Raw genomic sequence first — 26,397 nt, 5'->3', positions numbered from 1 at the left:
ATGAACGGGACGGGACGGGGGCTGTGCGAGCGCGGCGGAGCGCTGCCGGCCGGGGCCCGCCCGCTGGTCAGCGCTCTCATGTTCTCCGCCGGGCTCCTGGGCAACCTCCTGGCCCTGGGGCTTCTGCTGCGCTGCCGCCGCGGGCCCCGCGCCCGCCCGCCCGCACTCTTCCACGTCCTGGTGCTGGCGCTGGTGGTCACCGACCTGCTGGGCACCTGCTCCGTCAGCCCCTTCGTCCTGGCCTCCTACCACCACAACCGCACCCTGACCACCCTGCCCCAAGGAAGACACATCTGCCTCTACTTTGGTTTTGCTATGAGCTTCTTCGGCCTCGCCACCATGCTCATCCTCTTCACCATGGCGCTGGAGCGATGCCTGGCCCTGGGGCAGCCTTACTTCTACGAGCGCTTTCTAAGCCCCCGTACAGGCTTGGTTGTCCTGCCTGCCATCTACACCTTCTCGGCGGCCTTCTGCTCCTTGCCGCTGGTGGGCTTTGGACAGTATGTGCAGTATTGCCCTGGCACTTGGTGCTTCATCCAGATGCACCGGGACTACCCCAAGCACAACAGCGGCAGGGAGGTATCTGGGTTGGATGTCACCTTCTCGCTCCTCTACGCCACCCTGCTCCTCTTCCTCATCCTCTCTGTGCTGCTCTGCAACCTCAGTGTCATTGCCAACCTGGCCCGCATGCACCGCCGTGGGCAGAAGACCCGCCGGCTGGCCACACTCGAGCAGCCCCGGGAGGCCAGCAGCTGTGGCCGGCGCATGTTCTCCATGGCCGAGGAGATCGACCATCTCCTCCTCCTCTCCATCATGACCATCACCTTTGTCATCTGCTCCCTGCCCTTCACGGTGAGTGTGACCACCTCTCCCCTGGGGTGGGGTCCCTCTCCCTGGCATTCCCGTTTCTCTCCCTCCGTCCCTTTATAAGCCTCTCCCCAACTTCACTGCCCACACCTCAAGGGCTGAGGTCAAAGTTTAGCTCCTGAAGCTTGGGAAACCCCAGCTCTGCCACAGGCTCCAGGCAGTTTGCACATCCCTCAGGGTACTGGGGGAGCCACTTCCTGCATTCCCAGGGCCAGGAGGAGGATGGGATGGGGTGGCAGGAGGACTGGGTGGGGAGATGACAGGGTGGCAGGAGGATGGGGTGGCAGGAGGAGAGGTGCCCGCAGAGGCTCCGGGTCAGTGTGGCTCAGGCAGGGTGGCATCCTCTGAACCACACGATTTCCCTGTAGTTCCTGACAATCGGGCACTCATGGTGGAGGTGTGAGTGGTGGCAGAGCAATAAACTAGATGTCCAAAAATGGGGATAAATGAGATGCCACTGGGCTGGAGAGAGCGGATATCTGTGCTGGGCAGGCAGAGTTATCCCAGGTTTCTATAACAAGAGGGAAGGATGGAGCTGAAGATGTGGGCAGGCGGAGGTCTCTACTCCTCTGTAATAACACTGGGCTGTGGGCACAGAGGTGGGTGACTGCTGGGAGCAGAGATCTGGCACATGGGCCACAGCATGCCTTGTCCCAGGGGCTGTGCCCACATCATGTGCTGTATCCGTGCATGAGGCTTCCAGCAGAAATACAGGATTGAAACACTGCAGCCAAGTGAGGGAGGGGAGAGAGCGAGTCTCCTGACGCTGCCCCGGGCTCTCCTCCTCCAAAGGGCAGCTTTTCATCCAACCAAACCATATTACACCAGCAGCATGGTGGACTCCAGAGCATCTCAAGACATTCATGTTCCCTGCCTGCGTGCTTGAGTCTGCTACTGCAGAAGGTCATTTTGTTCCCATTAGAAGCAAGCCCCACCAAGGTTGGGAGCACAGCCAGTGCTAATTTTGTGCTCATGGAGTTAAATAGACACTACCTTCCCTTTGTGCTCCCTTTCTTGTCACAGGGGAAAATAAAATAACCGCAGGCTGTAGCTGAGCCAGGGTGCCTGGGTTTTAAGACAGAGAAAAGACAGAGCAGTCATGTCCAGATGCTCATGAGCATCCCAGAAGCCAGACTCAACATCCTGAGAGATGTTTCAATTTCCATTAATGGGCCCACATGCAATGGATGACTCTCCCCATGTCCTGAAAAAGCTTGGGTTTGGTTGCTGTGGTCATTATAAAGTGGGACACGTGAGCAAGGCTCTATGGGTCTGCTTGGGGCAGGTGGGATGGGAATGTGCTGTTGGTGGGGATCCCATGGGCCCTCTGGTAGCAGATACAGGCTTATCCAGAAGTACAGCTGGGTTTTCTTTTCCCATCGCCTGGTTCCCATGTGGGGTTGTGTTTGGGCTGTGTTTTGGCAGCATCTCAAACCAAGCTGTTGAGCACTGCTGGTGCCTCCTTGGTGTGACACTTTCTCCTCTGGCTGGGAATGCCCACAGGACCAGCCTGGGCACGTGAACCCAGTGAGCATTGGGCTACAGCACCACAAAATCCTTCCAAAAAAGCCCTAAGCTTGGGGCTTTTGGAAGTGCTCCACTGTTGGCAGTCCCCAGCACGGGCTGAACCACGGCCACCTCCTGGATGCACCATCCCTGGGTGGTACCAAATGGATCCTGGCCAGAGGAGGGATGCTCATGCATCCTGTACTGCCCCCCAGCTCTCATCCGCATCCAAGCATTCCCTGTCCCCCAAAGTGAGGGGGTGGCAATTTGACCCATATGAGTAAGGAGTGCTGAGTCACCCTTCCAGGAAGCCTCTTAAGTTTCTATGAGTCGGCACAGTGCAGGAAGGACTGGAGCAGTCCAGCACCCTGTGTCCCTTCCGTCTTCCACTTTTTATTCATCCATTGTGGTTTTCAAGGTGAGACCCACCACTTCCTTAAGCAGCAGCTGGATTAATTGCATTAGGGCTAATTGAAGCCTCCCTGCATGCTGAGAGCTGAGAGCAGAGCACACGCCTGGTATTCATTAGCAAAAAGTACGTTTAACCTGATGGAGGCAGCGAATGTGCTGTGACAACCCAATCAAATCTCCCCAGGACACTGGATCCTGGAAGCCCATTCCCTTCATTATTTCTCCCTGTTGTGTTTTGCAGATCCGTGCTTATGTGAACAAGTTCAGTGAGAAAAAGGACAACCACGAGTGGGACCTCCTGGCCCTGAGATTCCTCTCTATCAATTCCATCGTTGACCCATGGGTCTTCGCTATCCTGAGGCCGCCGGTCCTGCGGTTCATGCGTTCCGTGCTGTGCTGCCAAGTGACCCGCACGAGCCGGGACAGACAGACTCTATCCCCTGCAAAGACTAACCTGGCAGCACGGATGAACCCCTGTGGGCAGTAGATCCATTGGCCACTCTGGGAGACATCTGCCAGGTGAAGCACAGCCCTGACAGATGTTAATGAAGCTCTGCCTTATGGCCCATAAAGAGACATAAGTGCTGCCAGTGGGCCAGGTACTGGTGGCCCATCCAGGTGTCACCATGTGTCTTGGAAGTAATGCAGTGTGGTCTTTCATGGGGCAAAAAATAGAGTGGGACAAGATTGTAAGGGCTGGTGAGTACCTGGATATTGATGATGGGATTGTTCCTGCCTGGCAAAGGGTGCAGACTGTGTTCAGCCACACTGTGGGAGGGTCAGGGGGTGAAGCATGAGGTGACGTTCTATAACACTACTGCAGTGGGGACTGTCAGGGAGCAGAGCTTCCTGCTGGTGTGCTTCCCAGAAAGGTCCTTGCAGTGATTTTGGGCTAAAGGCAGCATATAGGCAGGGTACAGGTCCTGGAGGTGGGGTTGTGTGATCACCATTGCTGCAAGCACCAGTTTCTGTGCCCAGGTCCCTAGTGATGGGTAGAAGAAGGGAGTACTGTACCTCCAAATACTATTCTTTATTTGGTAGGCTGGTTGCCTAAAGAAATACACTTTATCAGGTATAGGTCTGTGTGTGTCTGTCTGTCTGTCCATTCCCACCCCAGAGATTTTAGATTCCAGTGGACGCAAGTCCAGCATGTCTGAGGGCCACAAAAAAAGTCAAATTTTTGGCACTTCCCTAGCACTGTGATGGCAGCAGAGCTGTGTGGACATTCCTGAGCCCCAGTTTGTTATTTTCTTTGCCCTGTATATGTGTAGGAGCTGAAAAGGGGAATAAAGAGTCTGACCAGGTAACAGGAGGTTTCAGTCACAGCCAGGCACTTTACCCACGTCCAGGGTGATGCTGCTGGTGGGTTTTGGGTTGGCACAGAGGAGGGCTCATCCTCTTGGGCTGCCCACAAAGCACCTTCCATTGCCCTCCCGCTGGCTTGGGACAAACCTGCTCAGGGGCTTCACTTCTCTATAAGTTTTATTTGGAAAAGAAAACAACAAAGCCCCAACAAAACCAGACACCCCAAGTGCAAAACATCCAGGTCATCAATCCTGCCCTACAGATGGTGTCCTTCAGTACTGCTGTTTGTTTTGTGGAATGCCTGTTGCTCTTCAGGGCTGCAGGCTGGTCCTTACCAGCATCAGGAGTATCTGACCCTGCAGTCCCAAGACCATCACTGCTGCCATTAGGGAGTTCCTGGGGGACTCCCATTTGTGCTGCATCGAGCATACGCAGTATCATGATGCTATTGCAAATGGGGCATCTCCAAGTCCATCTGAGGGCTGCCGCTCTGCTCAAAGAGCCCAAAGGTGCCGTGATTCAGAGCTTCTCTGAGATTTGTTTGTTGAGGTGATGTAAAACTAAAATATTATTATTTAAATAATAAATGTCTTTCAAAGGAGCCTGCTGAATCATGTGTGGGTTTGTGCGTAAGCTGCACCTCTGGGTAGATCTGGCTCCTGAAGGAAACATGGAGCACTGGTGGGATGAAGCCTCAGGGATGGTGGGAGGGGCAGGAGGGGATGCAAAGAGGGGAAACGTGTGCCTCCAATTTCCTAAAAGACAAAAATAAACTCTGTTTGATGAATGAGTGATGGCATTTTTGCCTTACCTCTGCAACATGACCCCCGAGCTTCGGAAATGCCCCCACTCTGAGCTCTTCCCTAAGGCTTGTCTATCCCGAAGCCAGGGAGAGGCAGGCAAAGTTCCTACCTGTTATCAAAATACAGAACCAAAAAATACCCACCCTAAAAAAAGGCAGAATTTATGTTACTCCTGTCAGGCAGCCAATATCCACAGGAAGTTTACTGGCCTCCAAGCTGTGTGTGGGCAGATGTCAGGCATGGGCTGCTATTGCTCAAGCCTTGCCGGCGGGATTCTGGCAGCGCCCTGTGGCTGGGGGTTCAGCAGCGGTGTGGAATTTCAGGCAGGGTTTGGGGGCAGGTTGCAAGACATGCCCTGTACACAGGGCTGCAGCTGGGGTGCTCCCCACTGTCATGTAAGACATGCAATGAAGTCATTAACCCCGTTGCTGAGCCCTGGGTGCACAGATTGGGCAGGCTCCCACCTGCCGCTCTGGGGTCATGGTTACCCCCTCCCCAGTTATTTCCCCATCCATGCACGCAGCAGCAGCAAATGCACTTTCTGGGTTTAGGGCTCAGCGTACCCCATCCTGTCTCAGTGGGTGCTTGGCTTGAAAAGAGCTGTGGATCTGTGTGCTTTATTTGTCTGGATGGTCGTGACCTGCTTGCTCACACTGGAATTTCAGGACCCGTTGCCTAATCCTTTTATAAACCAGGAGGAAAGGCTGCCTAGCATGCAAAAGATGGAGAGAAAAGGAAAAGAAAGCTATCACGTTGGAAATGGCAGAGGGATCACATCCTGCAGAGACCAGCCTGCTGAGGAATGTGACAGCAGTGGGAAGAGGACCCAGGTCCATCCATGGGGACAAGCTGAAGGTGGAGTGCTCCCGGCAGCTCTCACTACATCTATCTGCTCCTGCCAGCTCGGCTGCTGACCACTAATTACCAGCTCCTTGTTTCTCTGGGAGGTTTATGGCTCCTCATCAGGAAATGTGGGACTGGGAGACAGCCTCCTCACATCCATCCAGCTGGAATCTGCTTTGTGCAGGTTAATGCTACAGCAGAGTCACTCTCATGTGAACTGTCCCCAGTGAGGGACAGCAAGCCTGGCAAGTGAGGTCAGGGAAATGACTTGGCTGACATGTAATGCAAAAATAAAGAGGAGAAATTGGCTGTGAGCTGGGGAGGAGATTGGTGCACACAAAGAGAGGAACCCCCCGAAGTCTCTGCCATCCGAGATGCAGAGATGGATCCCTCACCTCTAGATGCTGTGGTGACTGCTCTGCTTGGGGACCACTCCACACCACTCTCTGTCCAGGAATGGGGGTCTCAGACCCCCTGCTGGGCTGTGCTGGCCAGGCCCAATCTGAGCTGCTGGCCCTGGGTTGCCCTGTCCACTGCTGCCCCCCATCCCAGAAACTGAACAAAGCAATCAGCCCTCCTGCTCCATCTTTCAGATGAGAGCCTTCATTAGAGCTCTGTGAGGGTGCAGAGGGACATGAATCTCTCTGTATCGTGAGCAGTGAGCCTGCACAAAAGACTGCTTTTATTAACATCAGACAGGAACCATTATGAAAGCCAAATTAATTTGACTCTCTTTAGCTCAATCAACATCTGCTTGGCTTAAATGCAAGATGCCCAAATGTCATTTTATTGTCTGTGCTGATCCTTAATCATCTTTCGTTTCCATACCGGAAACCTGCTGGTGCAAGAAAGCGCCAGGCAGGTCTTTAGGGCTGCATTTCTGTCTGGAAATCAAGCTGAAGAGGGTCGAGGGAGAAGCCACACATTCATGAGGGCCAGCAAACATGGGTGACAGCCACAGAGGTGGGTGATGTGATGTGCTGCGTGTCTGAGCCTATCATCCCTGCAGAGCACCTTTGTGGCTGGTGATCCAGTCCTTTGGGGGCTGGAAGGAGCCTGGGATGAAGGAGAGAGCCAGGTGGGAGGCAACTGCATTTCCAGGCAGGGAATGGGCAGTGAGCTCATCACACTGGCTCCAGGAGGACGTACGGTGTGGTAGCTATTAAACTGGATTAAATGAATTAGGCAAGGAAGTGACTTAAGGGAAGATGGCTTTGCTGGGCTCCCAAGCCAGCTTTGCAGCAGTGCCAGTGCTTACTTCGAATGTCAGAGCTGATGGCAATTCCCCATGGCTCAAGTGCAGGGAAAAGAGAAACATTTGGCTTTATCATAGCTGTTAACTGTAGTTCTGCTTTTGCAGCTGGTTTGGGATCTCTGCCTCCCCATATATTAACATGGAACATCTCTAATTTCTCTAGTTCCCTAGGGTCACCCCACATCTCCCATTTTCCTGGATTCACTGGCTCCCTTTTTGGTCACCAGGGACTAACACCGAGCACTGTCCTACAGCATCCCCAGAGGGGAGAGCTTGCAGTGTGAATCAGGCTGCATTTTACCTTACAGCCCTGTAAGGAAGGGTATCAGCCCTTTCCAGGAAGGCTATGGGGGCATCCCAAAGATCATAGACTTGAAATTAGAGCCTGTTGCCCAACACTGAGACTCAGAACAAGAAATATTCCCAAGCCTGTTCCCTGTATAAGGGGTTCTGAAGCCTTGGAAGCAGCAGTGTTGTGGCAGAATTACCTCTGCAGCCACAATGTAAAGCTTTTTTGCAATGTAAATAATAACAAATGTTTTCATTCTGGCTTTTTGGTTCAGCATTGCAGGGAGGTGAAGGTCTTGTCTGATTTTTCCCCAAAACTGCCTGAATTGTTGGCACTTTGGCTGCTTGGCAGATCTTTCTGGTTCCTGGCCTGCTCCCAGGTCTCTGTCCCTCCTTAGTACCTGGCCATGGCTGCAGGATCTGATGCATAAGGGAGGACTGTGGGATGGAGGTGCAGCCCTCCTGCTGCCAACAGCACCCGGGTGTGCTGGGGGTTGAGCTGAGGGATGCCAGGGATAGCGCTGTGCCCTGGGATGAGGGCAGCCCTGCATCCCCACCGGGTCCCCCAGGATCCTCCCCCTCTGGCTGTGAGATGTGCTGCTGCAGCAAAACCAACCAAGGGGACAACCGAAGGGCTGGGGAAAATCCATCCGGAGCTCTGAGATGATCTACAACTGACTGGAAACACAACCCTAGGCCACCACTTGCTTGTTTGCTGCAGTGATGTGCATGCACAGCAGGGCTAGCATTTACCCCTGGGTAACACCTCTTGTTTTAGAGCATCTAGGTGAGGCATGCAATGATATATATTCCTGCTTGCTGCTTTTTATGAGGTTGATGCATGCTGAAGGGAGGCATGTCGCCTTTCTCCGAGTTGGAGAAGCCAGTGTTGGGGGCTGGACCGTGCTTCCCTGATGTTTATGGGCTTTGCCGTGGGGGCAGAGGCAGCATGAGAGATTTGTAAAGGGCACATTAGATCCCTACTGAAAAGCCTGAGGTAGGCAACTTGTCTGGGGAGGCTCCTGGAAATCACAAGGGTTTCCCATGCTGAGCTGCTTTTTTTGACTGGATTTCCCTGAAACATGGAAACATTCACGTCCATCAAATCCGCAGGGAAATGCCTGCTATCTGCCAGAGCTGGTGCAGTTCCTAAAACAATCTCAGTCTTCAAAAACAAGAGACTAAACAGTGTCAAACTGATGTCAAGCATCTGGCTTTTAAAGAGGCCATAAAAGTTATGAGGCATTACTGGACATGATGGATCACTTGCTGCCCTGCCCCTCGAGCTAAAGGCTGTCACCTCGCCTGCAGACCTTGTTTATTAGGTAAAAATGAGACCCTGTTAGCAGCCTCATGAGCTGAGCTCGTGGAGGAGGAGAGCAAAGGTCCCAGGGTTTCTGAGCAAGTCAGACCATTAAGCTGTGTAGGGTTTTGGGTCTCAACACCACGGCTGGAAGCAGCCGGCTCTGTTTTTGCTGTGGTTCCCGCTGAGCCACCCTACATGCGGAAGGTGCCAGCTTGTGGCTGAAGTAAAAACCCTCTGAAAATCCCCACACCAAACCCACCTGAAAAATCTTGTTCCTCTGAGCAGCCCGTGTATGAGAGAGGTCTTGTTGTGGCTGAGCCCTGAGTCCTACAAGTCTGGCACTCTGCATTGCTCTGCCTCAGTTTCCCCTCTGTGCTCTGGGAGCATCCCTTCCAGGTATAGGAGCTACATCCCTCCCATGGCCATTTCTCCCAGCACCCTGAAGCGATAGGGAAAACAACTCCAGAAGATTAATAAAGGGAATTAAAAGGGGAAATAACAGGGAAACGTCCTGGGTGCCAGGGCTGAGGATGGACTTTTCTCCAGGGCACAGGGCTCTCCCACCCTGAAGCTGTTGCCTTCCCGTGGCTTCCAGCTGTGACCAGCTTTGCTCCTGTTAGTGCTGGCAGCTTTTGCAGCAATGAATGGTCCCTGCTCTGGCTCAGCTTTCCCTTCCCCTGCTCTGGCTCCGTGCTGTGCTGAGAGGAGCTCTGCTGAGCTGCCATGCTGGCCCTGGCCCTGGCTGAGCAGGGTTCTGACAGGGCTGGCAGGTTCCTCATGCCATCCACAGACTTATCCCTCCCAGTGGGTGTGCTAAATAGCACCCACCAGATACAAACATCTCCAGAGGGGCTTTTGACAGCAGGATGATGAATTCTTATTGTTTTATATGGCTTTTTGCTTAGCTGGGATGCTGGAGCACTAAAATGGTGCTGGGAGAACCCCCAGAGCTCATTGAGCTCATCACCAACCCCAAACCTTCTCCTGCACTGGTGTCCTCATTGATCTTCCTTTTCTATCAATCACCTGCACTGTAATTTCAACCCTAGAAGATGCTGCATAAGCAGCATAGCAATGGTTGGCAGAACTGCGATGGATAAAACCCACTAAGGATGCAATTTACTGCAAGCCCAGTATCCCCCAGTACTGCTGTCACAGCATGCTGGGGACAAGACTTTTTGTCTCTGTATGTGGGAGTGCAGGAAGAGGTGGTGTTGGCCAGGACAGATGTGAAATGTCAAAGCAGACAGCATTTTGAACAGACTTAAGAAAAGAAGTAACTGTGTTTACAAGAAGCCATTCCAGGGCTGTTTGTTGTGCCTTGTTTATCCCCGGACATTCATGCTACTACAGTTTTGTCCATGCAGCTAATTGAGCGTCATGGAGTTTGTCATGATGAGTGGATGTATACATGAGAGAACATTTATTTGTCATGAGCAGCTGTTATTTCCTCTGCTAAAGAAAGACCTTTTTCATCCAGTTGGAGCTGGGCATGCTCATTCACAGCTGTGAGGACTCTCCGAGGGCCTCACAGTGTCTGGATTGACCCTTAGGTCCATGAGGATGAGTCCTCAGCATTTGCTCTCAGCAAATGGGTGCATGCCCAGTGCCTGGGGAAGGCAAGAGCAGCCACTGTTCTGGCTGAAGGGCTCTGCTGGGTGGTCTGTGGGGCTGCTGGAAGAAGCTGCTTGGGGACTTGGAGTGGTCACCTCAGGCATCAGTTTAGGAAACCTCTTTCTCCAGTTTTTACTGGTGTCCCATGGTCATTGCTGTCCCCAGCATCCCCTGGTCCCATGGGGCTGTTTCCAGCAGGGCCATCACCTACTGCAGGACCACATCCAGGACATGGATAAGAATGAGCATGAAGCCTCTGCAAACCTCCTGCAGCTCTGCAAACAAAGATGGGGACTGGGGAAAGGGGACAAGAGGAAGGGGAAAGGGGGCAAGAGGAAAGGGAAAGGTGAAAGGAGAAAGGGAACAGGGTCTGGTGTGCTTGGCCATTGGAAATTGCTGTGCCCAGCTGGTTTCTGTGCTGGTAGTACTTTGCTACCAGCCCTGCATTCGTCACCTTTTGTTGTCCCAAGCTTTGGCAGCTGAATCAGCCGAGAAACCTGAGTGTTCCCTGCACAATGCTCTGGGATCTGGAGGCTTGCTGCTGCCAGGGTGCATGGGGGAACCCCAGGACAGTGAAACGTGGAACTCCTGATCTGCCTGAGAGGGGTTCAGGGGTCAAAAACAAACACCAGGAAACCCAGGGCAGGACATCCGCTGGTTCTAGCAGTGATTACCCCCTCAGAGCATCCTTCTTTCTGAGCATCCTTCCTGGGGCAGTTTTCCCAGCACTTTCCTTTTTGATGGAGCTGTTTGTGCAACCAGAGACACTGTGGCCAGCTCTTCCTTCCTGGGTATGGCATTTTCCTGCTGGTGCATCCCATCGGCTCCAGCCAGAGCTGCACTGCAGAGCAGCTGGGCTCAGCTTCAAACAGCATTCCTGCAATGGCCAAAAACTTCTTGAACAGCTATGCAAAAGGCTCCTGATTCTCTTAATTATTTATTGTTATGATTAATGTGCTGTAATTATTAGAATAAAACATGAGGATCTGCAAAGTTTATAATCTATAATCTCTCTTTGAGAGGGAGCTGAAAGGCCCTGGTGTGGCACATCCCTTCTGCGGGGTGTTTGAAAGCATTTGAGCATTTGACAACCTTTGAAGGGTGATCAGCCTTGTCTGCAGTCAGCACACACCATCACGTTGCTTTGCTCTGTTTTTCCTCTCTTGGAGGGGAGCAGCTCATGTTTTCTCACATTTTTCTGAAGTCATTCTGTGTTTTCAGAAGGACGTGCTAAGCCAAGAAGGATTTCTTCTTGCAGGCGTGTTTGCTTTGAGACTTGCCTTTGCAGAGGAGCACCCAGTGCATTTGTAAAATCACATTTAATTGCCCTTTTCCCCCTGCTTGGACTTGCTAGTGCCCCCAGGCAGTGGAAGGTTACTGGCAGCCTTTGGGGCCATACAGCTGTTGGAGCAGCAGACCTCAGAGGGGACACCTTTGGGGTCCTCATCCTTGCAGAGCAGACCCTGTCCTCCAAGGAGGTCCCACAGCCCTACAGTGTGTCCCATCCTGGTTCGTGGGACTCCCAGCTGGGCCCAGCACAGACCAACAGCTGCTGTGGTTGGGAAAAAACAATGCAGCCTGATGCTAAAGGGCATTGGAGCAACACAGGGCAGGCAGAGGTCACCCAAGAAGCCAATGGCCAGGAGAGCAAAGAGCAATTAGGAAGATCTGAGGTTTGCAGAGTACGGAGCAGTCTCAGCAGCTTCATCAGCTGCTGCCAGATGGATTTTGCAGGATGAAAGGAACAGAAAAAAAACCAACTTTTTCTATTTGGGCAAGAAAATGGAGGGGACCTGTATGTAAAGTCCATAGAAAATACCTCCTGTCCTTGATATCAAGCAGTAGATGGAAGGACCTGGGTGCAGATCAGGGCAAATGGGTATCAGTAACCCCATGTTGTTGCAGGGACCAGGGGCATTAATGTGCCCATGTCATTGGGATACTTCCAGTCAGCCCAGACTGGAGGACTGGGATGGGCAAAATAAGACAATTCCCTGTATGAAGACTGTCTGAGGCTTGGTGGCAGGGATCGTGTTTCTGGTGGAGCCGAACTGTCGCTGAGTTTGGCAAAGGGAAAGCAAACCCCTCTGGTCTAAAAGCCGAGCCCTACTTTCCTGGGAGATTACAGGATGCTTCCCAGAGGATGTATTGCTGGAGCACTCCTGGAAATCACCCCTGACACACCATGGGAGAGTGAATGCACAGCGGAGTTTGCCCTCATTGCACCGTGGTGCATCAGGGAAGACCCGTGACACAGGAGAGGACAGCAGGGGTAAGTACTCCTCACTGATAATGGCTCAACTTTCAACCAGCCTCAGGATCTTGGAGGGATGTTGCTTGACAAAAAAATCGTGGAAAGACAAGGAAATCCAAAGGAAATGGACAGCAGGAGGTTTGTGATTAAATAGCTTTAACTCATATCCTTAAAAATATAGATCTACTCTGGGAGCTGTTTGGGAAGAGGAATGTAAGGCTGGCCCTGCTGGCTCATGTCAGGTCTCTTTGTAGCTTGTTTCCAGCAGTACACACTAGCTGGGATTTAGGGAACCAGTCCAAGCACAGAACAAGTCAGAGCAACCTTGGCTGGCCATGGTCAGCAGTCACCAAGAGCCACCCCCATCCCTCTGAATCCCTCCCTTTCTGGAGGGATCAACACCCCTCAGAAAGGAGCTTGGAGGTACCTGTGGGCAGAAAGCCCACCTTGTGGGGACAGGGCTGTAATGGGGTGTCCTCCCACAGACACCCCAGTGTTCCCAGGTTGCTGGGGCTGTCAGCACAGGGGAAGGGATGGGAACAGCAGCCAGCTGGCCCCGCTTTCTGGTACAGCAGGACACGGCTTGCCAGGGGAATAATTGAAGTTTTGCCATGGGAAGCTAGGGATGGATGGGCTGTGTTGTGAAGCCCTTCCCATTCCCTGGGAATTGGACTGCAGAGATAAAGTAAAATATCTAAGACCTCATTCCAGCTGGAGCTGTGACCTTATAATGGACCATGCTGTGCTTCTGGCTGCCATAAAGACAAAGAGAAATCCTTCCTGGTAAAAAAATCGCATCTCTCTTGCTCAGCCCATGCATCATGGCCATGACCCTCCCAGCCAAGCTGCAGCTGAGCTCGAAAAAGATTCTGGCATCTGGCTGTGCCCATCACCAAGAGCCCTCTCCACTGTGGGGCAGCATCTCTGGGTCACTGTGGTCCCAATAAGCCACAGAACTTCCTAAGCCATGAATCAAGAGGGATTTCCCTCTGCTGGTGCAGTGCTGCCTTAGAGTGATACAGCCTGAATCACACTCATGCTCTCCCATTTCACTCTCCATAGCTTGGCCTGGCTTTGTCCTGACCTGCTTTGCTCCCAAGGAAATCCCTGTTTGCCCAGTCTAAGCACTGGGGACAGTCCATGCCAGGCATCCCGGCCCCACCACAACCAGGCATCAGGAGTGAGGGACCCACCTGCCTCCAATGCAGAAAGCCTGTCCCCATCAGTAGCAAACTGGGAGAAAGGACTGGGTGTCCATCCAGAAGGGAAGAGGACGGGAAGAGGCAAGGCTGGATGTCAACCCCGTCCTGCTGCTGTCAGTCTCTGCTGCAGATACAGCTGTTCTGGTGTCCCTGGGGAGTGGATGGTGAGGGTACCACACAGGAGGTGACACATCCCCAGAATGTGTGCTGGGTTCTCCTAGCCCCTTGAGACCAGGCTCTGAGCCCTACTTCAATGTCCAGCTACCCAAGGCTGCAGCATCATGGCTAAGCTGGCAACCACAAACATCCCCAGCTCTCGAGTCAGACCCTGCTGCAAATGGCAGAGTGAGAATAAAGGAACAGGTTGAGTTTCTGATGGCTTCTTCTTCATGCTGATTCCCTGGGGACAGGCATCAGTGGGAACATGGAGCAACACTGCCTGAGAGCCAGGTGGGACCCAGGGATACACACGAATGACACCTCCAGCCCCGATGTGGAGTCACAGCTATTGCCAGCACATACTTAATGCTTCAGAAGTACTTTGGGTGCCTCCCTGGTGAGAGGGGCTCTGGTGAGGAATTCAGTCTGTCCTATGTGGAGAAGAAGAAATGAAGCAGGTTCCAGCCTGCATCTGGAGCCTGCAGTACCTCACTGCTGCCTCCTCCCTGACCTGAGGCAAAGAGCAAGAGCAGAAGGAGGAGTAGAAAGACCTGGAGGTCCCTCTGGGCTTCCCATTTGGCCTCCATGTGCCCAGGAGCCTGTGAAGGTGGTGTGTTAGAGGGTTGCAAGCTCATACTTTCCATGATTTTCATTAAGGGGGAGGCGGCACCATGTCAAAGGGAGTCAAGAGTCTGAACCCTGGTGTCTGCACATGGGGATGGACCTGGCTGATTAAACCCTGGAGAAACCCAGCTCTATGCAGAGGGTTGGCAGTGGTGCCTGATGCATGAGGAGTGAGGATGAATACCACCAGCATGGGACCACAGGAAGGGACAGTGGCCAGTGGGTCAAACCACAGCCATTCACTCCTTAGTTGTCAGCTTAGCTTATTCACCCAACGGGGAGATGGCTTTCAGCACTGTGTGTTCTTCTGGGTGCTGCGCTATTCCTGAGGAGCAGGGTCAGCAAGAGGGCAGCACAGGAGCCGACGGATGGCTCAGGAAAAGGCAGGATTTTGGCTGTGGGAACATCACCCTGGTAAGGAATTACACCCACATGTCCTGGGTGCCTGTTGTCGCTGCCTGCTGGGGTTTATGCTGGCTCCAGCTCAGGCAGCAGCTCTGGCTCAGGTTCCCAAGCTGGCTGTAGCTCTGAGTTTAGTGTCTGGAGTGGGGATCTGTGCTATCCCTCTACTGCCTTACGCCTCCCAAAAGCACATGGGCCCGGAGGATCTTGGACCCACTTGTGGGCACTGAAGGATGCTTCTTGGTGGGATGCCCCAGATCAGGCTGTGCTCTGACCACCAGCCTGGGGGTCCTGGCACCTTGCTGGGGGGGGGGTCCCACCCTGGAGAAGTCTCTGCCAGTGGAACTGGTGGCCATGGAACTGGTGGCTGGGCTGCTGCAGATGGCAGGTGGAGTGGGGACCTGGGGACAAGATTTGGGGTCAGCTGGGTGCTTGGCAAGGATGGTGCTGAAGCTCAGTAGAAGCCTGTGGTTGTTGCACTGGCTCTTCAGTGGAAATACTCCATTGGAGTGACTCTGTCAGGATCTCTGTGTCCCTCTGAGCCAGCCGAGCACACATGTACCTGCCCTACCTCTGTCCCCTGTGCTGGGAGCTGTCCCAGAAGGGGGGACTCTGGCTGCTGCCCATGGACACTATTCCAGCTTTGCTCCTGAAAGCATTTGCAGTTATTTTTGAACAGTAACTGCCTTCCCAAATATTTGCCTTGGTGTTGGTGCCTGGCCCTGCTCACAGCTGGGACTCCCTCCCCTGACCACTGCCATGCAAACCTGAATTCTCCCAGCCACAGCATCCTTCATGTAGCTGGGTGCTACCTCCATGTCCAGGATCCCACCTCTCCCTTTGGACCACTTCTCCCACCCACCACGCCACAGCAGGTTCAGGGTCCACAGGGAGACACCCAGAGCATCTCTCCAGGGTAATCCAGCCCTCCAAAGCTCCCACTCCTCAACATGGGTCACTCACCAGTCCAGCTGCTGGAGAGAATACTTCACGACTTAAAACTCAAAAGGAGCCTGAGGAGATGCTCCATGCACTGCACTGAGAGGCTCTGCTATATGCTCTCCTGAAGGCAGGACTGCACATAGAATCATGGAATCAGCTAGGTTGGAAAAGACCTTTAAGACCATCAAGTTCAACCATTACACCAGCACTGCCAAGCCCCACTAAACCCTGTCACTGAGGGTTTTGTCTACATGATGTGTGAACACTTCCAGGGATGGTGATTCCACCACTGCCCTGGGCAGACTGTTCCAACACTTGACAACCCTCTGTGTGAAGACATTTTTCCTAATACCCAGTCTAAACCTCCCCTGGTGCAGCTTGAGGCCATTACCTCATCCTGTCCCTTGTTACTTGTGACAAAGACCAGCCACCTCCTCTCTCCATCCTCCTTTCAGGTAGTTCTAGAATGCAATAACATTCCCCCTGAGCCTTCTCTATTTCAGACCAAACCCCTCCAGTTCCCTCAGCTGTTCCTTATGACACTTGTGCTCCAGGCCCTGCACCAGCTCCATTGCCCTTCTCTGGAGCCACTCCAGCACCTCAATGTCTCTTTTGTAGGGAGGGGTGCAGAAGTGAACACAGGATTCACCTGGACACAGCTGGGAGAGGGACACCAGGGCTTTCACCTCTAAGAGTTCTCTTCAGCCCTGGGTACAAGGAGCCACAGCAAGGGTCCATAGTTTTATCCTCACTGGGAGTCCTGGTTTTGACTCTTTAAGGGTCCATGTGCAGAATGAGTCCAATCCATGAGCTTGGGCAGCTGCCAATGGAGAGGAACAACACCAAGTTTAGTGATATTACTATTTGCGTTGCAAGCAAGCCAAAATATCCCTGGCCGAAGGAGCAAAGGCCCTTCCCCAACTCCCTACCCTGCTGGGGAGCCAAGCATCACCCTCGAGGGCTGAAGCAAAGTTGGGTGCTTTCCCCATGGGGGAACTGGCCCATGTGTTACCACTGAGGGCTGAATCATGGTATTGCAGCCACTCTTTCAACATACAGAAGGGATTTGGCAACCCTGTGGGCTATTAATAGGGCTGAGCTGTTTTCCCTGGGCCCCATGCTGTGTTGGATGAGTGTGGGAGAGCAAAGCAAACTCTTAGGGAGGTGAAGCACTGAGTTTACCTAAGGAGAGGTCAGGCGAGGCGGGAAATAACCTGGAAAGCAGGAAGTGAAGCAGTGCCCTCTCCCACCTTATCGATTCTTGTCCCCGTGCCAGTTCTGCTGAGCCAAAAGGGAACAATGAACAATGGACCCATTAATGTGGCATCAGGGGACATGCCACCTTCACTCTCTTCCCAGCCCCACAGAGGGAAAGACACTGCAAAGGGATTGCCATGGGATGGGCCATTGTTGCTGGTCTTTGACTTGGCCCACTGGGTGTGAGAGTCACACTCATGGGCCAGTGGCATGAGCAGTGAGGTCCCTGCATGGACACCTACATCACCCAGTTTTGGAACAGAGCACGATGCTGTAGCCATGGGTGTAGTCCCAAAAGGCGATGCTAGAGGCGGAGCAACTCTCTTGGAAGTGGAAAATATAGAGAGAAGGCATTCTATGAGGAGCTGGTTTGGGCTGTTCGTCCTGGCTTTATCCTAATCCAGGGGAGGATGGAGCCATTGGTGACCTTGAGATTCAACCCCTGCCCATGCTGAGCACGGGGCAGAAGGAATGAAGACCCCATCACGGCTGCCCTGCAAGCTGCAGGTACCTGTCCTGGGCCTGCTCCAGGAGCATGCTGTATTTTTGGCAATGGAATCGTCCGGCGGAAAAGCCACCCTAAGCAATGAGGAAACCCAGCCCGCTCAGCCGCCACCCCTTATCTCATAGCCCAGCTCCATCCTGCCCCTGTGCCCTCCCTTCCCCAGCACAGCTCCTCTGCCACCTCCAGCTGTGCCAAGATAGCACTGACTGCATCCCCTCGCATATGCATGCCAACATCTGTCTGCCTGTCTCCAGATTCCCCCCAGGTTGCTCCTCAACACTGCAGCCTCTGCTGCCCCAAATCAGCTGGCATTGCATCGGCTTGGGAAGCAGGTTTGGGTCAGGACAGGGGGACCTGCTGGCAATGACAGACCACCCCAAGCATTGTTGAGCTATGGGACCCTTCTCCCATCCCCTTGGGCAATGCCAAAGGCACAGGGATCACAGTCCCAGGGTATCAGGATGGTTTGCATCACCCTGGTAAAATTGGATGCTCTCAAGGGTGGGTTGAGGTCTGGCCATCTGCCTGCTCAATGTGATTTGAGAAAGCCTTGGCCAGAGATCAGCCTCACCCAGCAACACAGGGCAAACAGCCTCTGGTCACTGCTGGCAGGTCTCTGTGGCAAAGGAGGGTGCCCAGTGGCAGGGATCATGGCCAAGCTATTCTGGAGAGGAACCTGCCCTGCTTGGTGGCAGCAAGAAAAGCATCTCTGCCAGGCTGAAGCACCAGATGGGTTGGAGTGACTGGTCCCAACCTTCCCCCAGCCCTGCCAGACCGTTGTCCCCTTGCAGCACCAGGCACTGATGAGCCCAAGAGATACCAGCCAGCCCACCAGCTCTTGTCCTGCTGCACATCCTGGCAGCACTGCCAGGAATTGCTGGCAGAGCAGCTGCCTGCTCACAGGCAGAAGTGCCCTTCCTGTGGCCCCACTCCTGCCTTGCAGCATCTCCCTCCTGGGGGCAATAGCCTCTCCTGTTTCCTCCGTTTCCTCCCTGCTACAGCCTTCTCTTCCACCATCCTGCAGCTGTATGTGGCAGAGTCAGAGGAGAGCCTGACCGCAGAGCAAGGCTTTATCAGGAGGGACTATGGCTATCAGTGGTGCAGGACAGGCTGAGAACAGCCAATTTGGAAAATCCACCTTCCACCGCAAGAAGTCTTTCCCCACTCTCGTTTTGCTCAAAGGGTGGAAAAGCTGGGAGAAACACTGTGGTCGCTTCCCGATGTCCCATTGTCTGGAGAGTGCCCATTGGGGGGAGCATGCCAGCTCCTAAGCCAGCTGGCTCCGAACACCCGAGGGCAGCAGGCAGCATGGGAACTTCTGTCCTGCAGCCATGTCCCCTGGGCTTCTGTGCTGTTCAATTCACCACCCCTTGGCACAACCGCACAGCAGGCACCTCTGTAATCCTTCCTCTGAGAGCTCTCTAAACGTGGAAAACACAAAGTGAACCCTTAATATTCCCTCTACCCTGCAGTGAGCACTGCTGATGCAAGCCTTCCTTCCTCCTAACCAATGGCAATGGCTCTGCAGAACTCATCACGGATGGCAGATGAGCAGCCAGACCACAGCACATGGAAGATTTCCTATTGTTTCAGACAGTAATGTAAACTGGTTTGCTCTCCAGGACAAGCACATAATCCCTTTCTTTTTTGGTGTACTATCATTTTATTTTCTGATCAACCTGAAAGGTTCTCAAAGTGCAGGAGGTACATACAAATGTCCACCTTTAGCATAGTGCTGAAGTAAAGTACCATCAAAAGAAGAGTTTGGGCCGAAGCTGTAAATAGTCAATACTATGTCTGTCAGGAAATTGATCAGTTTTTCAGCTCAGCGAGCACCACAACAAATGTCTTTTGGTATTAAATGGTTGAAAAAGGAGCTTATAGCATCAGCATTCATTGTGATCTTGCCTCACTTCAGCATCAGCATGTGCTGAGGCAGAGAGGAGCGGCAGATATACACACAGTCCCCTGGCGATCACTTGTATGCCAAGTGGTGCATGCAGGACAGAATCCTGCACCACAAACCCATCCCTCACAGCTGCCCCCAGGTCCAGAGCTCTCCTTCCTCCAACTCACTTCACATTCAAGGCCATAAGCACCCACTGAGTATTCCTTTCTGCTCCAGTCTGTCCCTAGAGCCACAGCTATTAAAAGGTGACCTAGTGCTGGAGTTTTTCCTGCAGTGAATGAGTGTGCTATGCGATGCAGACCACAGGCAAACTGTCCCAAATATCCCTAGCATTTCCTCCCTGTCTGTGCATATCTTGGCACATATGTGCCTTGATAGATTTCCCTAAGTGCCTGCTTGCACTATGCAATGAAAAAGACATTTTGTATTAAAAGAAAAACCAACAAAATCAAAGCCAGACTCATGTACCCTGATGTGGACCAGGATGTGACCTGTATGAATGCTCATATTCCCCAGCTGCAGCAAACACAGCTTGATGCCAGCATCGGGCTGACATGGGCATGGTGACCTTCCCAAGTCACTGCAGGTGCCTGCAGCTCAGGCTCCTGGCACCCCCAGGCCCAGCCAGGACTCTCAAGCTGAGGGATCTTGCTGTTGATGTGGGGGGGTCTGAAGCTTGTAGAACGGGAACTCCCCAGCCTTGCTCCAGCCACCGTCTCTGGGAGCAAACAGCCCCTCAGCCACCAGCATCTCCATATGGCCTCACTAGATAACCACTCCTGACGCCTCATCGCTCTGGTGGCGATGCTCCAGCACCAGGAGACAGCACTGGGAGGGAGAGGCAGTAATTGTTGCAGCCGTAAATGAGATGTGGCACTGACCCCTAGTGACAAGCTCCTGAGCGACGCTGCACAGGAGGCCTGCGATGGAAAAAGGATGTAGGGACAAGAAGGGTCGGGATATGAGAATGCTCTTTGTGTTGCACAAACCCTGCTGAAGAAAGGAATCCTTCTGCTGCAGGGATCAGCTGGCTGGGGGACTGTTCACATAAGGATGCATCCACCCCATCCCATCACATCAGCCCCTCCACTCACCACACTCTGCCCGAAACAGATGGAAGTGGATTACACTTGAGATGGCATTTATTGAAGACATCAGTAACAAGCCCAAAATATCACACTTCACCTGCACCAAGTGGGAGAGCAATGCTGTAACAGCAGCACTGGGACAGGATGGGAAATGACTGAAATACAGCTCCTACAGCTCAGCAGCAGAACGACCTCATGAAACACAGTAGTGATGGGAACTCACGGAGGATCTGTTCACATGCTGACCTACTCCTTCCCGTGGGAATACTTAGATGCATGGCAAGATCCAATCTTGTGTGCTAAAGTTTATTATTTTAAATATATACATCTAGGCTCTGAGCCTGTCATTTGGTCCAAAAATGGCCTGTTTCAATTAAGGGCTTCAAGGAGGGCCCAGGACTAATGCTCTATTTCTGGGCATTTCAAAATACTCCCAGACACGTGGCCTTCAAGGAAAGCAGTAAGGAAAGGCAGAACCTCGTGCAGTGGACCTCTGCCAAGAGCGGCAGCATTCTCTTCTCGATGGTTTTGAGATAGCAGCTGTTGACAACCACAGCAGCAACAAAGATGACTTTCCCCCTGCTTTCTCCTCTCACTGGCTGCGGCCAGAATGGCATTTCATATGGGCCAGACTCTTGGTGGCAGCTCCGGCTGTGCAGGGACCAAGCAAGAGGCACCGCTGACGTGCCCCGTGTGTTCACTGGGCTCTGGATGGAGAATCTACACATGCTGGACCACCCCCCCCCCCCGGGGAGCTGGTGCCCAGAACTGAGCATGCTGGGCACGGAGAACACGCTGCTCTATCGGCAGTGGGAATCCTGCCTCCCTGCCTCACCTTCTCTCCACAGCAAAAGCGCGCTCGGGGGAGTGGGGCCCAGATGCAGCTGAAGAGCTGACTGAAAAGGAGCCTGGCAAGGAGTCCTGTGACTACCTGAACAGTGAGCTCCCTTCCTCTTGGAGAGGGTCCATTCCCTCTGGGAGCTTTCTCCTGTGCAAAGATGCCAATAAATCTCTCATGTTACACCCAAACAAACACAGCTGCTGTGAGGGTGTGGGCTACAGAAAGGGCTCTGCTTGATGGTCAGACTGGTGGGGGCTGTGCTTGAAGGTCACCTCCACAGAATCATAGATTCATAGAACAGTAACAGTTGGAAAAGACCTTAACAGAATTCAGTTCCAAGCCCTCCGCCATGGGCAGGAACGCCTCACCCCAGACCATGTCGCCCAGGGCTCTCTCCAATCTGGCCTTGAACACTGCCAGGGATGGAGCATTTACCACTTCTTTGAGCAACCTGTTTCAGTGCCTCACCACCCCAAGAGCAAAGAACTTCTTCCTTATATCTAACCCGAACTTCCCCAGTTTTAGTTTGAGCGCATTATCAAGGATGCTTTAAATTAGATGTGTTGGGGGAGGGGAGCATCAGTCCATCCCAACACACCCAGTCAGTTGCCAGCACCTATAATAAGTGCTCGGAGCAATGTAGAGATATTCTAGCCCCTCCAGCCAATGAGCCAGCTTCACTTGGAGCTCAGCTCAGATGCCTCTACACAAATGCCCGTAGCATGGGGAGCAAACAAGAGGAATTAGAGATGTGGGCACATGTATGGGGCTATGATATAACAGGCATCACAGAAACATGGTGGGATGGCTCCTATAAGTGGAGTGTTGGATTGGAAGGTTACAGGCTCTTCAGAAAAGACAGGCCCTGCAGGATGGGAGGGGGAGTTGCTCTTTATGTTAGGGATAGGCTGGAAAGTATGGAACTCTGTCTGGGGACAGGTGAGGGTTAAAGGGAGAACAGATATGGGAAACATTACTGTGGGGATCTGTTACAGACCGCCTGATCAAGGGGAACCTGTGGATGGAGAACTCTACAGACAGATAGGAAAAGCCTCACACTCACAGGCCCTTGTTCTCATGGGGGACTTCAACCACCCTGACATCTGTTGAGGCAATGGTACAGCCCGGCACAAGCAATCCAGAAGGTTCCTCAATTGTGTGGAAGACAACTTCCTTCTGCAAGTAATAGAGGAGCCAACAAGGAGAGGTGCCCTGCTTGACCTCGTGCTCACCAACAGGGAAGGGCTCGTTGGAAATGTGACTCTCCAGGGCAGCCTTGGATGCAGCAATCATGAGATGGTTGAGTTTGAGATCCTCAGGACAGTGAGAAGAGCACGCAGCAAGCTCACTGCTCTGGACTGCAAGAGAGCAGACTTTGGACTCTTCAGGAACCTGCTTAGCAAGGTTCCACAGGATATAGCCCTAGAGGGCAGGGGGGCCCAAGGCTGTTAGTTCATATTCAAGAATCAGCTGCTACAAGCTCAGGAGTGTTGCATCCCAACAAGAAGGAAGTGCAGCAGGAGGGCCAGGAGACCTCCTTGGATGGATAAGGAGCTGCTGAGGAAACTTCGAAGGAAGAAAGAGGCTTATAAAAGGTGGGAGCAAGGACAGGCGGCCTGGGATGAACACAGGGATGTTGTCCGGGAAGCCAGGGACCAGGTTAGGAAAACTAAGGCCCAGTTAGAATTAAACTTGGCTAAGGATGTTAAAGACAACAGGAAGGGATTCTATAGGTACATAGCAATTGAAAGACGGACTAGGGACAACATAGGCCCCCTCCGGAAGCTTTCAGGAGAACTGGGTACCCTGGATTTGGAGAAGGCTGAAGTTCTGAATGGCTTCTCTGCCTCAGTCTTCACTGGCAAAGGCTCTGACTGCATCACCCAAGTCTTGGAAGGTGGACACAGGGACTGTGAGAATGAAGACTTTGGGCCCACTGTAGGAGAGGATCTGGTTCGAGACCATCTTAAGAACCTGAATGTACAGAAGTCCATGGGACCTGATGGAAATCCATCCGCGGGTCCTGAAGGACTGAAAGACGGAGGCATCGGAGACTGATGAGACTGGCAGAAATAAAAAATCAACAGAGAGCACTGTTTTGTTATTAATTTCTATGGTTTATTCTTTGGAAAGATTATTTTTTAACTCAGTTCAGTATGCCACAGAGCATCCCAGCCCCACTGAATTCCTTCTTTCTCCTGCAGGCCATGGCTCTCACAAGGCTCTTACTCTGGGTTGTGCAAAGCGTATTCTCTAACGTGCTCAAGGTCTGTGGTGTGCTGGATGAAGCCACATGTGAGCACATGCATCAGCGTTCAGTGATGCTTATCAAGGAGATGGCTCGGATGGGGCAGGAGCTGCAGCAGGTTGAAGAGATGAAGGGAATACAGCAAAATGGTGTGACCTGGAGCTGCCTGCTCTCTGCTGCCTTGTGGAACTGGAAATTCTGGGTGACTGCTGGCTTGCTGCTCCTCCTGACTGTGAGGCTCTGCTGCTGCTTTACCAAAAGAAGCCCTGAGGTGAGCAGCAGCAGCAGCAGTGAAAGGGAGGAAGACAGTGAAGAATATGATGCTTCTGGTGTGGAAGATTTGGCCACGTACATTGCAATGTGCAACGAGTGGTCAGTGAACGAACTGTGGAAGGGGAGCAAGGGGGTGGAAGCGCTTGTGGAAAGCTTCCTCAGTTGCTGACAGCCCAATTCCTTGCCAAAGGGTTTCTTCCCGGAGCTGGGACCAGCCATCGGGGTGAGCAGCGCCTTTGACACCTGGAGTCCCCAGGAAGACCAGCCTGTCTACTGTATGCTCATGCAATGAGGGCTGCTTGCAGGAGAAATACAGATGTTACAGTGGTCTCAGAAGTTCCTTACCATGAATTTTCCCCCTCCCCAGTAACTTCAGAACCATAAGGAGGAGAAGGAGGATCCAACCCTCCTGGCACATCTCAGTAGTGCTGTGGAAGGGAGCAGATGTTTATTGAAGGGGATGGGAAGATTATCATGCCATGGGTGGGATCAGACAAAGCTTCCCCCAAAACATGTCACCCCAGCCCACATCCCATGCTGGCCTCCACACTCAGGTACTCCAGCAAGGAATGACAGAATTTTTGCTGTCCCCAGGAGATGGGCAGAGGCTGGAAAGCCTCTCTCCACCTAGATATGGACATGAAGCAGCTCCATCCCACCTCAGCAGGGTCTGTCCCCAGCACTGCCAGCCCGACCTTTCATCTCCCTCCTTATTTCCAAAGTATTGGGCTTTCTGCAGACCTCACTCCCTGCATATCCCCAGCTCAGCAGGCACCAACCTCGCTGCTGTTACCAAGAGCAAAGAAAAATCAAGGCTGCAAATAACCCTCTGGGCTTGTAACCAAGAAAATGCCAGCATTGAGCAAAGCCATCTTCCAACCTTCCTGCCCTTGGGATTTGCTGGCAGATTTTTGTCCCAGCTATTCTTGGCTCTTGTGATGATCTGAGCCCCAGCCTTCGTAATAACACTGCTTTAACCAGGTAATTCTCTAACCCCTGAGGATGAGCATGCTCACAAATGCAGCTCACAAGCCAGGTGTAAACACAAGTGGGTGCCAGTTTAAGCAGACCTGGAGAGTGGGGGGTATGCTTTTCCTCCCAGCTCCACACTGCTATTTGAGAGCAAGACTTGCCAACACAGGAGTAGAGCTGCTGCTGCAACTGGAAAGAGAGAAATGTGCTTTTTATCCTGGAATCACTCACCCTTCCTGCGTGGGGGCAACCAAAGCACCTATGTGTGAGACAGAAACTGCAGAGCAGTTTCAGTGTAGTTCCAGTGTAGTTTGCTATGCAGAAGAGCCTCTAGCATGTGGTCAGCTCACCCCATCTCTCCCCCACCTATTGGGAGGGCCAAGCTTCCTCACAGCAACCTTCCTTGCTCTCACTGCTTGCTGTGAAACGCAATCCCAACAGCAGGCCGAGGAGGGCCAGCATGTGGGGTGTATGGACAAATTTCTGACATCAGAAATCATAGAGTAGTTAGGATTGGAAAGGACCTCAAGATCATCTAATCACAGCCATTGCACAGTGACCAGCACAATGCAGCTGGGAGCTCACACTGAGCCTTAGGGGCTGTTTTATCCCTTCACCATTAATTTACAGCTAAAAGCACTTCTCTCCTTGATGTAAAGGCTCATACAGACCTGGGAAAGTGAGTTTTCTGGGCACCATCCCACTTCTTTCATTGCCCCGGGCAGGGTTATGTCCATCTCTCAGAGCTCGCTGTGTCTCTTGCCCTGCTTCTCCCTTGCTGCCAGCCTTGGGGCCGTCCCACGCAGGTCCCTCCCAGCAGACCCCACTTTCTCTGCCTTGGTCTCCTGGGATGGCTCGTCCCGGGTGACTGTGTCCCCTCCTGGGCTTTCAGGCAGGTGCTGTTTCAGTGTGTCCCTGTGGTGGTGGGATGTGTGGAGTGGGAGCTCAGGCATGGCACTCTCCATCATCTGAAGGAAGTCGTAAGCAGGAAGAGGTGGTTTCCAGTCTTCCTCAGACAAGGTACCTGAAAGAAAATTCAGTCCCATGTTAGTAAGTTAAGAGTTAAGCAGCTCCACTCCACAGACACTTCCCTTTTAAAGGAATTACAGCTTTTTTTTTGCCCTTCAAGTGAATGTAAAATTAAAGATTGTTTCTTAAAGATAACCCTCTTTCCTCCAAAACTCATATCACCACCCAAATTAAACCAGCCTGAGGTGCATTAATATTTACTGGAGCTGGTCAAGGCTCTGTTCCCGAAGGCTGTGGGGGTCTCTATGTCCTCAGACATCCCAATTGCAAAGGTCACACTGTCTGTCCACCAGTGGTGGATGTTTCATTCAGGCCCCAGACAGTGTTTCAATGACTGTGCATTACTGGGACATCATCAGGAGTGAGGGGACTGCTGTCTAAATGAGGAGGAAGTGGTCTCATTATGTGAGGATACTCTTTTAATTTGTGCTTTTAAGATTGATCATACAGTTCATAACACTTAAAAGCCTGATGAAGGAGGCTGTGATGGCTGG

The 26,397-nt window shown here is 52.6% G+C and overlaps 2 protein-coding genes across 4 annotated transcripts in view; one reads left to right on the top strand and one right to left on the bottom strand.

Annotated features, from left to right (window-relative positions):
• LOC101879259 (prostaglandin E2 receptor EP2 subtype) lies at positions 1-4,807 on the top strand. Its single transcript, XM_034061831.1, has 2 exons — positions 1-852; positions 3,026-4,807. The coding sequence occupies exons 1-2, from the start codon at positions 1-3 to the stop codon at positions 3,269-3,271; spliced, it is 1,098 nt and encodes a 365-aa protein (XP_033917722.1). The 3' UTR covers positions 3,272-4,807.
• TXNDC16 (thioredoxin domain containing 16) overlaps positions 4,697-26,397 on the bottom strand; it is a 61,962-nt gene continuing 40,261 nt past the window's right edge. Inside the window, exons 20-21 of one of the 3 annotated variants that reach the window (XR_004080978.2) lie at positions 25,546-25,898; positions 4,697-4,844 (exon numbers count right to left, since the gene is read on the bottom strand). Coding sequence is in view for 2 of the 3 variants with exons in the window: in XM_031051790.2 (XP_030907650.2) it covers positions 25,615-25,898 (284 nt within the window). In the remaining variant the exon portion in view is untranslated. Of the gene's footprint in view, positions 4,845-23,496; positions 25,899-26,397 lie in introns of those variants that run through there. The other 2 variants (XM_031051790.2, XM_031051791.2) reach the window with 2 other exon arrangements.

Source organism: Melopsittacus undulatus, chromosome 4, assembly GCF_012275295.1.
Source record: "Melopsittacus undulatus isolate bMelUnd1 chromosome 4, bMelUnd1.mat.Z, whole genome shotgun sequence".
Classification (NCBI taxonomy): Eukaryota; Metazoa; Chordata; class Aves; order Psittaciformes; family Psittaculidae; genus Melopsittacus; species Melopsittacus undulatus.
The sequence above is the reverse complement of the archived record's forward strand: the minus strand, read 5'-3'. Positions and strand labels throughout refer to the sequence as shown.

What these genes read in the sequence shown, in the direction of transcription:
- LOC101879259 (XM_034061831.1), top strand. Translation starts at nt 1, where the DNA reads ATGAACGGGACGGGACGGGGGCTGTGCGAGCGCGGCGGAGCGCTGCCG. An exon ending in TCTGCTCCCTGCCCTTCACG is followed by an intron (nt 853 to 3,025) that starts GTGAGTGTGACC and finishes TGTGTTTTGCAG; the next exon opens with ATCCGTGCTTATGTGAACAA.